This window comes from Larus michahellis, chromosome 21, assembly GCF_964199755.1.
Source record: "Larus michahellis chromosome 21, bLarMic1.1, whole genome shotgun sequence".
NCBI lineage: Eukaryota > Metazoa > Chordata > Aves > Charadriiformes > Laridae > Larus > Larus michahellis.
The window spans coordinates 2932042-2953474 of record NC_133916.1 but is presented as its reverse complement, the minus strand read 5'-3'; the positions used below and the strand labels follow the sequence as shown (position 1 = coordinate 2953474).

General features: G+C 42.8%; 1 protein-coding gene across 1 annotated transcript; it reads right to left on the bottom strand.

Moving 5' to 3' along the window:
- Positions 1-82: 82 nt before the first annotated feature.
- On the bottom strand, positions 83-20559 carry SLC26A8 (solute carrier family 26 member 8). Its single transcript, XM_074564479.1, has 20 exons — positions 20516-20559; positions 18978-19231; positions 16348-16487; positions 15519-15635; positions 14428-14603; positions 13777-13941; positions 12929-13078; positions 12614-12696; positions 12109-12256; positions 11051-11164; positions 10159-10236; positions 8829-8924; positions 8172-8278; positions 6732-6801; positions 5721-5813; positions 5502-5630; positions 3951-4301; positions 2494-2548; positions 2186-2364; positions 83-1024 (listed from the first exon to the last, which is right to left on the bottom strand). The coding sequence occupies exons 2-20, from the start codon at positions 19079-19081 to the stop codon at positions 809-811; spliced, it is 2571 nt and encodes an 856-aa protein (XP_074420580.1). The 5' UTR covers positions 19082-19231; positions 20516-20559; the 3' UTR covers positions 83-808.
- Between the last annotated feature and the right edge of the window lie 874 nt (positions 20560-21433).

Below are 21433 nucleotides of genomic sequence, written 5' to 3'. Positions count from 1 at the left end.
GACCGGGCTTTCCTCGCCCCGTCAGCCTACAACCCACCTCCTCCGCTCGCCGCACCGCCGGGCGCAAAGATCACAAACATCCGGGGATTGCTCCCACAGGGAAGGCGTCAGGAGGGAAAACCGTGGCTTATTCTCACAAACAAAATGAATACATTCCTTGATTCTTCCCTATTTCAGTAAAGGACTAAAAAACCAGGAAAAAATTATTTTATTTTTTTACTGCTACTTAGTCCTGGTGGGTTAGAAAGGGACTGAGGTAGAAATAATGGATGGACACCACATTACGTTTGCACAGATATAATCAACTTCAGCAAAGTGTTGAAGAGTAATAATAAAAAGTTTTCTTTGAAGATTTATATCATTCTAAATACATCTGAAAATAATGAAACTGCCTTCACATAACCTGTTGAAATGTGGCAGATTAATTTAACTTACTAGCAAGCAATAAATATATGAGAATTGCTGAGTCAGGACATTTAAACTGCTACAGAATTTCAGAAAACAAGCGCAAATAATTTGCTAGAATTAGCTACAGAAATAGGAATTATACATGGAGTTTGCTATGCTTTCAGCACTGCTCGGTAGGATAAGTATTTGAAAATGCTTGAAAGCAATAACATAAATGTTGCTTTTTGTTTAGAACAACAGAATTACTGGAGGCGTTAGTCAGGCTGTCTATTTTAAGAACTCTGGAACAGGAAAAAGAAAAAGAAAAAGAGGATTGAAGGCTGATAAGAATGGCCAGAACTGTTGCTTAACTGTACCTTTTTCCTCTCTACTGAAATCCCGGTTCCCCAGGACTTGTCATTCAGGGCCTGTTGGTGTACTTCCATCTCTTCCCCCAGCCTGGGTCCTGGAAATCCGATTGAAGGGGCGGAGAATCGTACCTCCGGAGAGAGCTTGGCTCCTCTTTATTCTGGGCTGAGCTTGAGGCATCTCCTGTTGGCTCTTCGTGCAGAAGTTTGTTGTCAGAGTTCTTTGCAGAGAAAACACTTTTACTCTTCTTCAGGAGCAAACTTCTTTCCTGAAATGTAGACAAACGTCACTGTAAGCCGAGGGGGGCCGATCTCTTGAGCTGGTCAAGCGTGGCGGTTCCCATGCCAAGGCAACACCACATCAGCAGCGAGGGCCACGCTGGCATGGGAGCATGGGGTAGTCCAAGTGCCCAGGTGCCGAGGACATGAGCCAGCGCCAGCAGGGACTGCCGAACCTGTCACCCCCAAGCTGCCGGGGGTCCCTTCCGCACCCCCAGGCCAGCGCCATCGCAAAGCGGGCTCCTGGGGAACCACTGTCACCTCCTCCCGGTAGCAGCTCCCAACACTCCCCGCCACGTCCATTAAAGGCAGATGGGTGAACATATACTGTCGCCTTCGTTCTTTGAAGTTTCGTCTAGGGGGGAGAGAGTCCGGAAGGTCAATATCCTTGCATCAGACTATTCTGTACAATGCCAAGATAAGAGAGTTAAACAAGTTGTTTAGTGAGCCGCAGAACTCAAGAACCCTGTTTTCCTGCAGACTTGGACAGGTTTTTGACTTCATCCTCGCTTCCTTCTGCTATAGGACCCCAGCCTGGCGGTACGCATGGGATGATTAGCCAAGGCTGGGTTCTTTCCCTCGGTGGGACAATTACTGGAATCTTCTACTCAGAACAAGGGCTTTTCCTGGAACTTGCAACCGTCTGTCCTATTCAAACTTGGCTGAGACAGCCAGCGAGCTTAAAAATTATTGCAGAGTATTGACAGAAAGAGCATGTGCATAAACTGCAGTTCTCCAGGAAATCAAGCTCGCGCTGTCCTTCACTTCCCCCGCCAGCCCCAAGGGAGCTGCTGTAGTAACCTCTGGAAATACAAAACTTGGAGCTTTTGCTCTGCCCTGGCAGGGTCCTTGCGCTGTCGGAGGAATGGAAACAATTTAAAACCCAACGAAGTCATTCCCTGCCACAAAACTCAGCGGGACGCCTTCCCAGCTTTTGCACACAAAGATGCCTTTCCCCGAAGAGGAACACAGGACTCAAAGGAACAAATCGGATTATCGATCCGTTGCAAAAAGGCAAGTACCTGTGAAAAACTGGAGAATTCACCAGAGCGTCTGCTCTGCCCTATTTCCTCAGCCACCTGACGAGGTTTAAGTTACTGAGAGGATAATTTAACAATATGAAGGCTTAAATGTTAAGCTAAATATTCTACCTTCTGCTGTTCAGCTACCGGTTCCTCAGCAAACTCTTCCGCGGTAGGTTCTAGCTCATCTGGCTTTTCATTCTTGTCCAAAGCAGCCAGCACAGCATCGTGAAGAGTCAGAAAGAACCTTTCTTTGGTGACACAGCTGTCAAAGAAATCATTCTTCTCAAAGTCTGCCATCACAGAGGCTATAAAAAATGGGGGGAAATAACTAAAGCAGCAAAATCACACGAAGCAGTACGGCTAAAACATTTCACTGAAGTTTAAAACTTATCCTTGGAGATAAGTCAGTATTAGGAGACAAATACTGTACTCACAGTGACAGGCAGCTAGGAGGACTGTAATGCCAACATTGTGAAACATATGGATGATCTGGGGAAAGAATTCCACGCAGGCGTTAGAGCAATTCTGCGTTACACAAGTGCACCAGAAAGTAAAACATAAAGAGGGAATTAAAACCTCTCTTGCAGTGTTTTATCCCTGAAGAAAACCTTTATTCCGGTATCTCAAATCCTGGCGTTGAGTTCAGCACTAACGAGCCAAGTTCTGATCTAGCTGAAGATGTCCCTGCTCACTGCAGGGGCGGTTGGACTAGATGGCCTTTAAAGGTCCCTTCCAAGCCAACACATTCTATGATCCTATGATTCTACGTTGTCCAACATCTTAATGATGGCTGGCTCCAGAAGCAGGACAGGTCACTGTCAGCACCCCCCCCTCCCCCCCAGTTCACTACGCAGCACAGAGTGATGTTGCTTCACTCAAACAAAAAGTTGTCACGGGAACAGACTAACTTGAAACATCTCTCCATGCCCACGCGTAAACCAGAAGAGGAGCCCATATTTTCAAGTGTGACCCGTAATTCTGGTTTCATATCCAACATTTTGAGATATATCAACTTAGTGTTAAAGGAATCGGATTTTAGAGGGGACAGATTCTCATCATTTTCTCAATGCCTGACCTTTTGTAATTAAAAGACCTCAAAGTAGTTAGTTTATTTTTTTAAAGGCAATTTTTTTAAACGCATTATTTCAGAGAATCACAGATTTTCAGAATACAAGGCTGGAAGGAATCTGGAAAGACTTTGACTTTACCCCACTTTCCCATTTAATGAGTGGCAAATACGGATTTGAGGGACATCAGCTCAGCCCACAATTGTTCCCAACAGGTGTTAATCTAACCTGTTATAAACCAAAAATCTTTTGAAGTTGAGCCACAGAGTTTGAGGAAGCTGACTAAGAATCCATCTGGAACTGTATCTTTCTGAGAAGCACAGCTACACAAAATTTATTTTTGCTAAATATATATCTCCATTGGCTAAGAGCCCCACTTGAAGACTTAAAAGTTCAAGGCATACTTTGAAGAAAAGGCTCATTAGGGAGTCAGCAATAACAAAATATCAGCTTTATATCTGCCACTTTGAAAGAAGAGCTTTTTTTTTTTTTTTCTAAGTGTCCAGCCAGAAGAAAAAATAAACAGCCAAAATGCAAACCCCCAAAGTAGACATTTTTATAAATGTGGTTTTAGTTTACATGATTCTAGTACTGGTTGCAGCAGAGGACAGGTTTTTGCGTGTCCTTTGTATGGATAGTGGGACTTTCATTTTTTTTTAAAAAATGTGTTTTTATGGGAATTTGTTAAGTTCTGAAACTCGATAGCTAAAGGTCAACTGGAAGACATGCGGATTGTTATGTAGCAGGGCATTTTAGGCAAACTAGAAACATAAGACATTGGGTAAACCTCAGGTCTCTCATTTATGGGCAGTCAGGTTACTTACCTGTCGCAGTAACTCTGAACCTAGCAAATCCACAAATTGCACCATGCTGAAGTCTACAATAATGGTGTGAACCGGACACGACAGCAGCACTGGCTGTTCCTCCTGATCTAACTGCACCGAGGAGTTATCTACGGCAGAGCCTGACGAAAGGCAAGCTCTTCTCCCTTCATCCTCCTTTTTTGCGGCCGAAAGTCCCGCGTTAAAGCCTGGGGATACGTCGTCTGCTCCCACCAAGAATATCTGAGAGCTGAGTCTGCCTTCATACTTCGACCAATGCACCAAATTAACTGACGATGACGAGGATTCGCTGTCTGCGTGGTGTTGCTTCACCAGTTTCTCTGTATATGGTATCTAAGATGAAAAATGGAGAGTACACCAGTGGTTGGAAGAATTGGGCCCAGGAGGTGGAAAATTTTTGGCTGCAAGTAAGACACTACTGTAAATCATATGATATTTCTTCTCTCATGGTAAAAAAACGCATGTGAAATAACACTAAATATAGCACAAAGCCACAAGAGTATGCAAAGTAGGAGGTGATTTAGGCAAGGCTCAGGCGTGGTTCAGCAGAGCGCCTTCAGCCACCAAACAGTTCCACACCATGAAATGGCCCATGATACTGGAATCTGTCTTGTTATTTCTACCTTTCAGAAAAGAAAAAAAAAAGAAAAGAAAAAAAAAATATTGCCCATGGCCATTGCCTTCCGGAGCAAGAGTAAGCCGACTTACTGCCCGAGTTCTGCAGACCTCTGATGCATCTGACTCTCTTGTATGGCAGCCGGTCACAGAATGGACTGATTTAATCGATTTTTCTTTCTTAACAGTTCCAAATATGTTTTTTAATTTTTGTAACACAAGAAAGGAAAAGCCACTCTCTGCATTTTTGTGCTTTAGAAGAGGATGTTAAATTATCTAAAGCACCCTGGTGCCACGTATGTTTTCCAAAGCACTGTCTTTCAACTTTCTCATAAAATGGGTTTTACAGATCACATAAAACTACTTGAAAGATATCTTCTGAAGATATGAAATTCCTTTTTGATCTTGTCTGAGGCAATTCAGAAAGTTCACATAAAGGGGGATATGAGTGACCCTAGAAGATGCCCAGCAGCCAATTATAGTAAAGGTGAGAAATCCTCTAATCACAATAATCGTCGCTGCCTTTGAGGTATTTTGTACTTGCGCTTGGCAGTATTGGCAGTGGAACAAACTCCTCCCAAGCAAGGGAATTCTCTCACTTCTGTGGGGAAAAAGAAGAAAATCCCTACAGAAGCACCTGACAAAATTAATCCTTTCAGCTGAGGAGAGGATATGTTGAATACTTCAGTTGCTAGTTCGTTCACCCAGTAAGCTGAGCCACTATTGCTCTATCACATAAAGTACGTGTAAAGAAATACAGCAGTAATGTTTGCTTATTTTCATACAGCAAATATATATATGCTTTATATAAACATTTACAGCCTTTTCATTACTGCCAAGTTATGAACGTTGACCTCAGTAACATAAAACCAGGCACCTCAAACAGACAGACTAGATAAATACGCTTTTAAAGCTGACCCTAGGTGGTGGTGGAGTTGGATGACAGACACAAGAGCATTTAAGATCTTTTCTTTGCACTGCGGTGTCAGACAGACTAGTTAAAGCCCTCATTTCACTTTCATCTAGAGGCACGGCTTTCATGTCCATCTGAAAAAGAAAGGCAGTTTTAATTAAGAGGTTTTACCTCCCTAATGCAGCCTCTTAGAAACTTCCGCTGACTGAAAAAGTAGCATTTACCTTGTGTAACAAATAGGTTTTGAAGTGATTCATGTTTGCGAAAGAGATGGACGAGCAGCACTGGAAGATTCTGATACCTTCAATCTCCCTTGCCTGTAAAACAGAAGTCGAATCTGTGAGGGTTGTTCCCAGCAGGAGCTATTTTTCCCCCTCCTGACTGCCCGTGTTGTAGTCTGCGAGGTCCTACCCTAAGGACAGGGTTTGTCTGGTCCCATTGCTGACTACACGACATACTGGTAATGGCATCGGACCTAATTACCATAAACTAATCTGCTTCCCTTGCAATTAAAAACACACCTCCAGCAGATCTATCACAGATGACAGTTGGCTGCTCTAATATAAAATAACCCAAATAATTTTTAATGCTCATTACAGAAAACATACACTATAGCCTTGAATTACTAACCTTGTCCTTATATTATTCCATTTTTTGCAAATCCCTCAGCACAGCACTGGGGACGGACCCACGCGGCAAAGGCACAGCTCCCTCTACTCCTGCATTGCCTAATTCCGTACGGTGCAGGTCTTGAAAATAAGGTGTTAAAAAGGCCCATGTCCTACCTGTTATCCCATCCCCGGGAGAACCTGTGAGTCAGTCTAGCACACGCACAGTCGTTAGCGTGAAAACATTATACAGAGTGTACAAAACCAGACTGAGAAAAGCAAAAACTGCCAAAGAGCTCTGGAAATGACGGCAGAGGAGCTCCCAGCGTGGAGACAGCACACATCATAGAATCATAGGGTTGGAAGGAACCTCTGGAGATCATCTAGTCCAACCCCCCTACCAGAGCAGGGTCACCTACAGCACCTGCATGGACACCAGGAGCTCCAAAGGCCCACGCAGGCTGAGCTTGGTGTCTGACTCACTTCACACTAGACACACTTAAACATTCTTCAGTTCTCGAAGTTTTGAATCAAATGAAATGAGTCTGAATGGTCACCCCCAGGCATTTAACGGAAGAAGCCGGATTACAGAGAGAGATGAAGCATTTGGTTTTTGTTTTCTCTTACGGCTCTGTAGACGGATAAACTTCTGTAAATATTCGTGTTTGGAATCTGTCCCAGCACCACCATCTTCATTCTGAAACAAGATGTTTATTAGTTTTTCACAGAAAACAGAGAAAACCCATCTGTTCCCAAAAGCTTGATCTCCATTTCTCTCCTCTTCAGGGGAAACACCAACCGTAACTTAGAGGGTGCGAGTACACAAAGTTATTCACTCATAATCAAGGTTCTCTGAGTAGGGGAGCGGTACACAAGCCCAGCCTTCAGCTACACTGGTGTCCTCAAGGATGTATAATGTCTCATTTTTAGCTCTGGAACACTCGGATTATTGTTATCACACTGGGAAGCATGTTCCCGCTACATCTCCCCACAGCCCTCCTCAAAGATACATCCACACAGAGAGGTAGAGGCAGCTGTAACTCATGCTTAGAGCTGGATCACGTAAGCTAGGTCTGATCCAGAGGTCACTGTGCATTAATGCCGGGTTTTGCCCTGAAGGAGAATATTTTGCTTTGGGTACTGTGCTTTGCTAATGGTTCTGCACGGTTTTGGGGCAGGTTCTGGTCAGTTCAGACCAAACATGTGGCTGGTTGGCTGAACTGGAAGGCAGCGGGCCCTGATGTACGGAAAATTGTTGTCAAGACCCTCTTCAAAGCAATCTCTTTGCAGATAACTTCCTCAGCTCTTTTGTGTTGTCGGCATAATGCTGTCACTGGTAGGAAATTGATAAGCGGTTACGTATCCTGAAGGTAGTACGGACAACAGAACTCAGCTGAAGAGTGGCTGCAGAAATGCCCTTTCACAACGCTCATTAAATCCCGAGGCAAACCCCAGAGCACAACTCTGAGCAGAGGCCACACAGTGAGCTTCAGACAGCAACTGAAATTCTTCCTGAATTCCGCTCTGGATCAGACCACAAGCAGTTCGATATTTGCAGCAACTTCTTTCCACGTTATTCTAGAGGCTTCAGCCTACCCGGACAAGCACCTCCCTATCACGGTAAATCTCCTGAGGTGTGGCTTGGATTTATGAGTGATTTTCCTGTTTGGATTAGCAGCTAACAAACTGAGTAACGACGTAACCTCCCTCCCCTCTCACCAGCTGAGTTTACAGAGAAGATAAAGCAACTTGGTAAATGGCAGTGAAGACTGAGGAATGTATATGAAATAAAGTCACGACATCTCATTTTATCCCTACAGAAGCGTGTAGACAGATCAGCTCTCCTGGGTGATGCTTACTCGACAATACGGAGTCTTCAATAGCATGGTACAGAGCCCATAAATTCCACGAGATTATTGGTTTGGGATAGCATTAGAGAGACTCCAGAATGACCTGACTGAAGCGCTTATGAACACGAAACAGCTTTTTCCATCGTCACATGTATAACTCTCTCTAAAACACCAACTCTAAGAAAAACTAGTGTTTTCTTTTAAAAGTTACAGGTACCTGTGTGACCTAATGGTGATTATGAAGAACGTGAATCCCATGGCGATCGCTAAACCGACATCAAGACCAAAACAAAGCACTGCAGCAAAAGTTACAAGCCAAATAACCTTTGAACAAGAGACAGAGAGAACAAGAGCAGTAAAAAGATGCAAAATGACCTCCAACTCAGCCTCAGCATTTCCAAATTGCAGGCAGAAAAAAAGAAAAAAATGCTAGAAATGGTAATACGTGAAAAGCTTTGTTGGCACATCTAGAACAACCCAGTCCTGGAAGCAGTTGCAAACAAGGATCACAAATTTCAGTTCAAATCTCCAGACTTTTTAACAGGGGCTTCAATTATTAGCAAAACCCACATCATATTGGGGTTCTTTCTCTTGACGAGAAACCCTGCACAAGAGCTGACATGAGAACGTGGCCCCGGCTGGCAGCCAGACAGTTTCCTTCCTAGGGGATTTGGGAAGCACCAACAATAAGTTCTCCCTGTAGAGAATTAATTGCAAATAGATGTGTAGAGATTTCAATACGCTTCTTTCAGCGGATATTTCAAAGGATCCCGTTTCTAAGGGAATGCCCACGGCTTTGCCTTGCCCTCCCCAAACATCCGTTTCTCCCTTTAAGGCACAGTCCAAACCCTCGATGGCTTGTTTTGTCACTTACGAAATGATACTTATCCTGTCTCCACAGGATGGGGACATCCAGAAATTTTTCAAGAAAAGGGAACATGTTAAATACCACAATAGCAGCCAGTATATTCTGTGGAAATCAGAAAAAAAATAGCATCTATTATTTTGTTACTTTTTGCTTGCAACCACAAACACCCTAAGGAACAGATAACCGTGACAGACAAACTGCTTGAACTTAAAATCTTATAATAGATTTATTTCCATAAATTTTATAGATGCATATAAGAGTTCTCTGATCTGCAAACCAGCATGAAGCTAGCTTGTAATTTCTTGTTTGATTTTACAATGGCTCCTGCCAATACAAGTGGACTCCCCGGTGCAATGCTGTGTGTAGTTTCCATTACAGTGAATCCCCGCGGCTCCTGCAGCACGAGGAGAAAGGCCAACGCTATCTACAGAATTAAGAATTGCTGCTTCAAAGAATGGTTTCAATTAGCCCGGGTAGTTCATTGCCAGATTTAGGAAGTTGTTTGACACCATTTGTTGGAACAGCCTTTCTCAGCAACGAAAAGGAGACTGAGGGGAAGTAGACGGTTAAATTCTGTTTTGTCAGCTAGTTTTGGGAAAGGGATTAATTCTCCCATCTTACAAAGAGGCCAGGAAAAAAATCAGGAAGTGATGCTCTGTCAGTGGTTCCCTAAGAAAACTTAGAGAGAAAAAAAAAGAGAAAGTCTAAATAAAACTTTAAGGGAAAAGTGGAAAATGGAGTACTCTGAATAACCTACAATAATGAAAAGTTTATAGGCACACTGGCAATGCAAAACGCACACGAGGCAGTTTATGAGTCCATATGGTTTTAAAATAAACCTCGAAGACCAAGCTAGAATCAGAGATACTAAACCCAAATTTCCATTTCAAAGATTTTATTTACCTCTTTACTCTAAAGATTCTGACGCACCCATCTTGGAACTACTTATACCGATGCAAGAAAGGATCTCATCAATTTGTTCTACAGGTGTGCAAGAGCTTGGAAGGTGTGAGACCAAAAGTGAAATACAAAGTTTAAATTATAGAGGCTGGCAGTGACATTTCAGGCCTGTTTTAGCCAAGGAATTTTAGCTTGTACTGATCAGTGAGAGATGGGAGAGAGATGCCATATTTATTACCTAATATGTTAGCCGGCTGAAATTTAGGAGTTTAAAATCATTATTTTGGTTTGGTCCATCCCTGAGAACAATTAACTCTAGAGCATGATATAATCCCCAACTGCCCCAGAAAAATCTTCACGTTACGCTTAGAAATTTTTCATTTTATGCTTTAGAAAGTAAGCAGACTGCTGCCCGAACTATTTCAGCTTCACGTACATTAGGTATCACCTGGAAAAAGTGTCCTAGTTTCAGCGCAATCACCAGCATCATAGATGCTCCAATCGCCGCTGCTAACTGAACAGAAATACTTTATTAGAGAACATTATTATGTACTTTATTAGAGACAGAACCATTTCCTCACTTGTCCTCTCCTCTCTAAACAAGCCGGTATGGCCCATGTAACACCACCGACTGGGAAAAATAACCCCGGCACAATTAACAAAGGCCACAGGTAAGCTCCAATGCATGGTACAAATGCTAGAATACTCAAGCTGAAAGAGTTTTCTGTAGATATAAACTTTGACCTAAATGGACTATTCTTAGGCACAACAGAACAATGCAGAATTTTGGTTGCGTAATTTCACCTGAGTGGTAAGATACTTCTCTTGCAAGTCAGACTTTGGAATAACCTCTTTATTAAACAAAATTACTTCTATGATCCAGTGAACCATGTACAGACATTCAGTTAAGAGGTATGATAAAAACATTATTACATATTATTATTACATATTAGACCCTCTTTCCCCCCTAGAAAAATGATCACAAAGTACTCAAAACTTGGGAGGAAGTGGCAGAAGAATTAAGGGTGCATGAACAATACTCCATTTGGCTTTTTTGGGTATATTCACTAAAATACAGTTTTAAACTGCATGAACATATCCTATTCTCCCCACAGGATCCTGGCTTCCTTCATGGCACATCATGTGCTGTAAATACCACGTGAGTACAGTACACAATGTAAGACACACAGAGAGGGTATCTGGATTCATGTTGCGTGGGTATGTAACTTTATATCTCACAAACAGTTCAGATTAAATGTCAGCCTATACCCAGTATACAGTGATTTGAGACGAGAGTTTGGAAGCTTAACAAATCCAGCCCAGCTCACCTGTGTTCTTCCACCTGTCTTCTCTTGAATGACAGTTCCAGAAATAGCACAGCTGACAACAAAGCTTTTGAAAAATGAGCTGAAAATATTGCATAGCCCTGCTGCTATTAGCTCCTGTAAAACAGAAACAGAAGGAAGCAGAGAAAACCCCAAATGTATGACTTACCTTCATAGAAGTAGCTTATCAGGAATTCCTTTCCTTTTGCTCATGCTTGCTGGTTGGTCATCAGTGTTGCTAAGCTCAGGAAACCTTCTGGAAAGCAAGGTCTGCCACGGTTAAATGAGCTCTCTTAAAAGGCATACGGTTTTCCCAGCTGAGGATCTCACGGACCCAAAAACTCAGTTCCTTCTTTCAAAGAAATCCACTTAGAACCCCAAAGCCATGAAGCGCTGACTTTCAAGCTAACATGTCAAATCTCAATACGCAGCATAGTACACCTGGACAAAAGCTGAGTGGAAAAGACATTCCCTTTATATCCATCCCCAGAGGCTTTGAGAAGTCAGGGCAGCTTCGTTACTGGCTTAGTGCCATTCTAGTAAACATCCAAAGCCATCACAAGCAGCTAAACACGGAGTAGTGCAAAATGCCTAATGCTTACTAACTCTAGCACACTGGAAACTAACACAATTTTAGCTTAAAAGCCTTAAGAGCAATCACTCCGGGCAGAGAATCCGTACACTGGGTTGGCAGCCACATATAGAGAAGAACTACTGCTGCTCTGGCCATTTACAGTTTCAGCTATTAATTTATCATGCTTTTATAGTCTCATGGATTCACGACAGCACCGATCCTCAGGGATCAGTTTGTGTGTAAGGTTCAGCCCCATCACTGGGAATATTCAGAGGCCTCTTGGTCAAAGAAGGCTATGTTTTAGCCGTCACATTATTGGCTTATAACATCCACTTTGCCTAGGGAAGGGTAACAAGTTCCTACAAAACCATCATCTGCCGTATTCACTCTGTCCTTGCATTTCTAGCACTGTCAGGGAGTTTGTGGCTTTGCAAGTGGAGTTCAGCCTGCTTCTCAGCCCAGGAGGCACCCGCAGTTTTGCTCTCACCTGATTGCTGGCAATATTGTAGTTGTGAAGTGAAGCATACCTCTCCCCAACAAAAACAAGAAGGAAATAGCTTACGACAGCAAGGGAGAAGGCACGCTGTATGATCTTGCTCAGGTTTGACAAATCTGGCAGCGTAGGAGGCAGAAACCTACAGGACCAAAGAACAGATAAGTTTAGATCCGTTCTGAGCTCTGTCCACAGTAACTCCAAACCGGGATCATCGTCAGAGGCATCCAGCACCCTGCAGGAGATGCTCTCAATCTGTAGACTTCCACCTCACAAAAAAACCAAATTCCTTCCTCTTTCTACTAATAAAACCTGAATTTGATACAGAAAACTATCGTTTGAATTCTGCATATGCTTGGAAACGATGATGCAATTAAAATTCTTGAAGAGTTATTCCGATGCCCAGTAAAAGTCAGCCCATGTCAGATTTCCAGAACAGGCTGAAACATCTCTTTTATACGTGAAAAGTACAACCTCACAAACAGCATAGATTACTAACCTCTGCGGAATCATACTGACCACAGCACTACTAGATTCAGCGTGAAGATGAATGCAATTAGAAAGAATGGTGACTGTGATAATCTGGGAAAAAAAACCAAGAAGCAATACTAGAGATTATATAGCATTTGCTCCTGAAACCGTACACAATCCATCTAAAGACAGTTAATCGTGCAGTAGTTAAAGGACTTAAGCACAGATTCCGTGTGTAAATATAACAGTATTTTCAAGCAATATGTGAAGTGGTTTTTCAAATAAAGTGTATCATACTCTCTGTTAGTTCACTTGTCACAATGGGATTTTGAAGATCACTTACCAAGAGAAGTTCCATAGGAAATGCAATAGGACAGTGTTTATAAGTTATCTTGATAAATTTACTGACTCGAAGTGCAGCCATGCTAAGCAAAAATAGCAATATGCTGGTGGCGTTAGCCTTTGGGAGAGCCAGGAAGTAATGAAATAGGTTCTGAAAAAGAATCATCACAGAGAGGATGAGAGGCAGATACTACAGCTATTTCTATATTCCAGGAGGTTCACATAGGTTGCCCTGACACTTGAACTCAACCTTTCTACTACGGTGGTAACTTCAATTAGAAGAGAGAAGCTAAGAGAAAAGAGCTATTTAAAAATCTGTATCATCTTTTGGTATCTGCAGAGAAAACACTGCCACAAATAGCTCAGATCTAGTACTGTCATTCTTCTCTCTTCTACACTACCATTTTCTCAAGTTGTCTGATTGACATTACCAAAGTACATTAGGATGAATTAGCTTTAACTTGTCTTTAGCTCGGAGTCTGCTGCTTCTTTGTCAGGTACGATAAAGACACTGTGTGCCAAATAGCTTCCCCATGATGATCTAGTGAGGAAAAAATTCCCTTTTCCTCTAACCTTTGCTCTACTACAATTATAGACATGCTGCAAATGTATTCTAGAGCTACATAAGTAATTAAAAATACGCACACAGACTTTTCTTCTTGCATGTCACACAATAAGCTGCATACACTGTTCAAGACAACAGGAAGGCGAAGTAAACCACAGCTGAGACTTGCACAAATATCCCTTAGCAACTGACTTAGATTAAAATTGCCTTCAATTTCTGAAGCTGTTCTTTTCTTTCCCCTCTAAGAAGCACGCATTTCTTTGACTAATAACGAATTTACTCACATAAAAAATGCCCAGGGGACCCTTGTGGAAGTCTAACATGATGTCAAAGATAAAGGCAAACTGGGATACGATGACATGCAATGCTGCTGCAGTGAGGTAAGCATCGATGAGAGTCTTCGGCACGTATGTTGTTGCAAACCCCAGGCAAAAGCAACCCAGCAGCAACTGTATGGAACAAACGAGAAGCCAGACGTGATATAATTATCAATGCCTAACCCCGCCCTTCTTGTTTCCATATTTGAAGAGCATGAGTCTTCGCTGCCATACCCGATGGATAGTTATTTGAACATGCTATTTTCATTATGCACAATTAAGTAAGGCACTGCCAAACCAAAATAGAAACACTTTACATCAAGTGTGTGCAGTTATGCAGGACTACCTAAGGGCCAACATAGTGTAGAACTGGTCAACATAAAAGATAATAATTTACTTCACACTTATTAATCATGGACACAGGAATCTTAACCTATCATACCTTTTTCAGACAGCAGGAGAGGAAAAGACAGACAGACCTTCGTGTCCCACTTTGCACAACATACGTATTCAAATGTGCTGATCTTAGGTTTTGTGGTAAGAATATGCAAGCAGCACCAATTCTTACATTTCTAAGAGAATACATCATTAAGAATATAAAACAGATTCGTCTTCTACCTGAATGATGCCAGTCAAAAAAGTTATTGATGCGGTAAGTGTCAAGGCCTCCATGTAATCTTTCATAAATGTAGTGTCTGATAAATTGTTCGGTGAACCATTAAAGGACAATGTTTGGGTGAAATTAGGAGTCTTCAGAGTGTTTGTCACCACCACATTTAGGATGCTGAACGAGCCTGGAACCGACAGAACACAGAACAGAAAAGGGAACTGCACGAGATGTTGCAACAAAGACTTATCTTAAAACCACACATCCATCTCATCCCTCCACCATCAGTCTGTACAGTATGAGACAGTCAATTTTCATTCATATATATATATATAATCCACTTATATAATCAATTTTTACTGCTTCTGACTAAGTACCTAAAGTTTCCAAAGTCCTGTCTGAAAATTTCAGATTCCTACTGTTTTACAAGTGAAGTCTTCAGTTGGTCAGATGCACAACAAAAAGATTTTAAGGTAAAGCACAAAAAAAAAGGATGTATTACAGTGAGCTACCAGAAAGGCTGAAAAACAGAGTCAGTCAAAGAAAGAACTGCCAATTTACCTAAGAGGCCTGAGCTCCGCATACCCACTCATTATGATAATGTGAAGGGCCTTCTCACATGTAAACAGCAGTTTAATAATCTAGCTGGTGAACAAATTAAGAATGTAAGCCCATCAACAGTTCAGGCATGGCAAGAAACTGCATGGAGAAGACCCTGGAGAAGACCAGGAGCCAAATCATGATTCATGTTAACATCCTGGGGGTAAAGGGGAAGCAGCTTGCACCGGTCCTTTACATAGGAGACACCTCCATGAGACTCCAGCCGTCTCCTTTGCACTGGTGTCTGTGATAGCTCATGTCCTCGGGGATAAAAAACACCTCGCAGCTGAAACTTGACTGACTTAGTTGAAATTCTGACCACAGATCAGCTACCGAAGCACAACAACAATGATGTGAGAATCTGGGGGTCTGGATTCTCAACCTAAATAACATCTGCCTGTTAGATGAAACAGACTAAGACATGTCACCAGTTTTTTGAAGGAGCATTGAACATAATCTCTAAGTCCTGCAGGAACATTTCACAGTACAAAAGAAACCTCACCAATTGAGATATGATGTGAAGTCCCAAATACAACATATGCCAGCGAGCAGCAGAACGCAGAAAGGAAGCCATTGATATTTGGCAGAGGTAACCTGGTCAGCCAAACTCCTAAAAGTCCTGGAAAGCAAAAATCTGTTTCTAAAGTCAAGCAAATTGGGAAAGCTCTTTATCTTTGGTTACTATTTTTAAGTAAACTTTTGCTGGTGAAAACCTGTTAACCGTTATGAAAATCCCATTACGTTTATTCACAGAGTCACCACACATAGGTAGCACGAGCGCTGGTCTTGTTTACGCTACCTGCCGCTTCCCAGTTTGGGTCTAAACGTGCCAAATCAGTGAACCAGATGGCCATTCAACTCCCACAGTTTATTTTTTAGGGAATTCGGGACCTGATAAAGCCAGGCTGGTCAGTGACAAAAGCCAATGTTGTTTCACAACACAGGCCCTTGCTAACTAGAAATTGGACGAAGAACCAGAACAACTCTGTTTAGGCCACGTACTAGCAGCCATACATGTGGCTGTCTAACAGACCTGGGTTTTGCCACCTGGATTTTAAAGACCATGTTATTTTGTTTTCAATATGGGAAAATGCTGCTATTAGTTTATATTTGGAGTAGTGTCCTGTCCTGTCCTTGAAATTACAGCATGTAACGTCTGATTATAGAAAATAAGTTCTCCTACAAATATGCAAATGAATAGTTTAATGATTTAAGGAACTTCCAAGGCTAAAGTTCCCACATAACCTGATGACATTAGAAAGAGCAGGAGACAGATTATGAAAAGCGTGACATACAGAAAGAAGCTAGAGTGTTTTTTTCTCTCTGCCTACCTTGAGGAATCTGAAACATTGCAACACTTAGGCCTGCATGCAGATCCCTCAAGATCCATTCTCTGAACCGATATGAAAACAGCCAGTTCAGGACAGGGAACATCTTGAGTGTGATCTTTCTGAGCCTCCTCCAGGAGAAGCTGAAAAGAATCAGAGAAGCTAAGCTATACGCAATGCCTTTTACGGTTTCCATCTCTGCAGCGCTTCTGCATGGCCTCCCAGCAGCCACGCTGCCATGGTTTAGCTCTCTGCAGGCACCACGTACGGTGAACCCACGCAGGCGTTAGCCTTCCGCAGATCCGGCTGGCACATAACATGGATCCTACATAGGCACCCCCATGCCTTTGCATTCCATTCAGATGAATCGCAAATACTCTGTGTGCCATTCATATGAGAGCCTGTCCACGCCAGAGCCCAAAGCGCTGAATGCATCAATTACTTGACCTCATTAACACCGCAGAAAAATAGGAGATGGCATTTTGATTCCTCCTATTCTGATTGAGAAGAAAAACATACTAACACTACTTCTGGAAAATTAAAACAGGCAAGCCCATCCCAACTCCCAAAAGCAGTCAAATGTTTCCTGGATTACATTATTTAATAAGGGGATGGAAACAGGACTTGACCTACATGATTTATTTTGCGCATATGTTTTTGAATCAGAATTTCCAGTAGGTAAACTCTGACTAACCCCATGGCCCTGTGCTCCTTCTTCCCCTTATTAATGCCCTGGCAATGTTGGGGATTTTCTTCTTACAACCCAAATATAAGTGATGTAGTGTCTGCCCAAGGCTTCTGGCAGCCTTCAACAGTGGCTGTGGGAACTGCCCCCAGTTAACATTACAGAGCTGAGCCCCTTTCCATCATTTTATTGTCTAAGGTGACTTCACGGTGGGCAGACAAGTGGATACAAAATGGAGAACAGAGAAAACACATGAGATAGGGAAGTGGAAAAAAAAACAGGGAAAAGACTATGAGGAAGCAAGGCAGACAGGGTTCTTAAACAATGAGCTGGGGGAGGGAATAAAAAGATTTTCTTATTAAGCATCAAGTGCAATGATAAAGTTTCCAATAATATTAGCTGTGACTTTAGAGCAAAATTCTCCCTTTGATCTCTGGGCAAGACTTAATTTTATTGCACCAGGTGTTTCTGGGTGGACAGACTGTTTACTCTAGGTCACATGTCACAATTACGCATAATTCAACCCGTTCCATCAAGTAATTTTGTTTCTCTGACTCCAGAACTTCATCCAATCTCCTTCTTAATTTTTTTTTTTAAATATATAAGAAGACAGCGCTGGAACAGAAGGCTATTGCACAATCTAAAGGATCTCACTATTGCGGAAATGAATCTTGATGACAAGTCTTCATGGTGAATGAAAACTAGAAAACACAATAGCAACTATGGCTCCGTTTGCCTTCACTTATCACCAGGAAATTACTTTATAGCAGTGTAAGGTAGACGTGACCTATAGTTTTAGGCTGCAGTCCCGCACATAGCTGAGCGGATGTAAGAGCTAGTTACACAGAAAGAGAGAGCTCTGCCTCCCCTGCTTCCCTTTCCCTGTGTGGTCCTGTCCCTTCTGGCAGCAGCGAGCTGTTAGATTAGCTCACCACACCTTGTGGAACCTCACCCATAGCTAGATTCGAGCCTCAAGTCCCGCCATGGTCTCAAAACAACAGCTGAAGTTTCAGTATACGCTCAGTATACATGCTGAAACAAAGCCCAGATAAATGATGAATCAGAGATTTTGTATTTACTTTCTTAGGAGCATTTTGTAGAGCAGACACAGCCGTAACCATTGACAGTCCACTCCGCATCCAAAAAGAGATTCAGAAAGAAAACTGAGAGTATTCATAGTCAAACAAAACTAAAAGGGAAGCCGATGAACGGGCTTCCTATTTTTTATTATATTTGCCTTGCTGGAAGTACATCAGGAATTCTCCTATGCCGCCAACAAAGACTGCCTTCTGGTGAGCCTGCAGCCTGCAGCGCTCCTCTGGCAGAGGAGATGCTTCTACTCCCAGTATAATGCCCAAAAGAGAATTTTGGCAGATGGGAAAATGAGGCCATGGAAGCATTAATGCTTTATCAGTACCCTAGCTTCACCCGTTCTCTTCAAAGAACACGGGAACATAGCTCCAAAATACTGCCAAAGCAGCACAGTCAATCTCAGTCATACCATTACACATCTTTCCCTGTCCCCACCTAAGAGGGAACAGAAAAAGACTCTTGAAATTTAAGAAATAAAAGTATCAAAAGGCACAAATCAGAAAAAAGGCAAATGAAAGCTTGTGTCTGACAGCTGGGCTGCGGGAAGCACTGGAGGGAACTACAACTATTGGCAGTTTCTCTTTACAGTGCATATACCCCTCACTCTATCGTCGTCCTGAAGTGAGCAGGCGGTTGCGCAGATTGCAGATAGCAACTTTGGTAGCGCAGCGCTAAGCTGATCTCACACGCTTCCAGGGCAAGTTGCTGTAACTTGGTATTCTGCTTTGATTATCAAGCAGTGGAGTCCAGCATTTTCATTACCAGCTGTGGAAAACTTAGCACCTTTTTTTACACTGGGGCTTGAAGAGCCTCCTTAATTTCTTTATACCTGATAAATTCCTGGCATAGAACTCACCTGCAGTGTAGCTGTCTGTTCTCTCGAGAGATCTGTAGTGCTCCACCCAAGGTGGAGGACCGTTTTCTTTCAAAGCGTGCCTGGAAGTGCTCTTCTGTCTGCATTTTTCTTTGGACCCTGTAAAGCCACCAGTTGCCTGTAAGTACCAACAGTATCGTTGTCTAGTGTCGTATTTTCCTGGTGATCACAGTCAAAACCAGCAGAACAGCAAACACTGGAGAGCACAGTGAACGGTCTCTTTCTTGGCAGTGAGACTGGAAGAAAGAAGCAGGGTCATTGACTGAAGTATCTACTAAACCCAAAATAAAAAGTATGAGATGTGATCAATCCATTCCAACATAGGTCCTGTGAAGCCGGCAGTTACAACAGGGATAAGCAAGGCCCTGGAGACTGAAATCCCTGAAGGACATGCTGTTCTTGGGATCAAACAAATCAATTGCCAAATCAGTTGTAGGAACACTGGATCCTGGAACTTGCCTTGTTCCTACTCTGCAGGAGAAATGTGCCCTGAATCCCCTCCATTTTGTGATCCCAAAAGCAGGCCTCTGTTTAAGGAACTCAACACAATCCCTCTCTATAAACCTACCACAGCTGAGGAACCTATCTGAATTCCCCTTGTTTCCAATCCTGGGGGAAAAAAGGAAGAGTCTGAATCATACTGAGAGCAGATAAATCCAAGGCTGTACGAAGGCCACAACTTGCTCTATAAAAGGGGTATCTGACACCATTCAGGTTTTTAAATCCCCCCAAAATTTCTGACTCCCATTCCTTAGAATTTTACTATCAGGAAGGAGATCTGTATTCAATCACTATTACTCAGAGCAGGTAAGATGTGAGTTCTGAAAGTGAATATTGAGTAAGTAAAGGTCCAGTGCAAGAATGGATCTAAGAAAAAGTTCTCATACCAACAGCTGAGGCAGGAAAAAAATTCACATCCCGAGGTACCAAGTGAAAGTACATATAAGAAAGGTGGTGATGTGGGCAGAAGAAAGAAAAGCGAAAATACAAAAAGGCTGTGAGTGAGCACTTGAGAGCCTATTCAGAATGCCATCTAAGTTTAAAATATAAAAACATGCAATAAAATTCATTAAGTTTTCTCCTCACATGTCATTTCCTGAACCACCAGGATCAGTTTGTACAGGTCAAGTGCTTTGCATCACCGAGATCTGCTACTTCAGATCCAGCAACAGGGACTCTGACACCATATTTAGTGTCTTCCGAGACCCGTCTCCCAACACATACGCACGCCCCAGTCACTCTAAACCATAGAGAGAGCGAGCAGTAGGCACATCTCAAATACACTCCATCCCTAGGGCATAGTTTCTCCCTCTTTTTACTGAAGAGATAAAAATCAAGGTCTTCCCCAGATGAGTTTAAGAAGCATTTCATTCGTTAGCTTTTGAAGACTTAGCTGTTTGTGACATCTTGGAGCATAATCACCTTTCCAAGGCAAGGTAATACAATGAGCAAAACTAGCATGAAGCTACAGTTTGCAAATTAAAGGCATTAAAAACCCCAAAATGCCAGGGAATAGTTACTTCTTAGATGCGAGCAGTGGTGACTTTCAGCTGTTCACTCCTGTTATTTGGACTCCAACCATAACTCAGAGGACAGGGTCCTGCTGGGTAGAGAAAGAGAAGGGGTTTGACACGGGAAGCCACGTGTTTTTAAAGCAGGTTTCCATATTCCATTCCGAACGTGTTGGTCTTGCACAGTACTGCTCACAACTCATCTTCCTCGAGCTTGAGATCAAAAGCAGGCAGCCTTAAACACAAATCCCTATTTATTTGCTGTGACCTTCTGTACTTACCACCTGGTGAAGACACCCTGGGCTCCACTCCAAAACACGCTTAACCTGCAGCACTTAATGACTTCATTGAGTCTTGGGCACATACTTGAAAGCAAGTACATACGTATCTTTGATATCGCAAAGCCTGCTACAGTATTGAGAAACAGTTTATTCTCCAAACACACGGACAAAGATCCGTACGCTGGGAAAGCTGGGCAGGGAAAGTTTAGCTTCCCCCATCGCTGCTGGCTGGAAGCCCCTGGAAGGGAACAAAGTGACTGAGGAAGTTTACGAGAGCAATTAATACTGGCTTGTAGGACTCCAGAAGCACTAGAGCTATGCTTAGCCCCAGGTACAGCCACTACTGACCGTGAAAGGCTACCCGGGGCCTGTACCCCAGTGCTGCCTAAATAAGTTTTTTCATCTATTTAGAATCATAGAATGATTTGGGTTGGAAGGGACCTTAAAGACTATCTATTTCCACTGCCCTGGGCAGGGACACCTCCCACCAGCCCAGGTTGCTCCAAGCCCCGTACAACCTGGCCTTGAACCCCTCCAGGGATGGGGCAGCCACAGCTCCTCTGGGCAACCTGGGTCAGGGGCTCACCGCCCTCACAGCAAAGAATTTCTTCCTGATATCTCATCTAAATCTCCCTTCTTTCAGTGT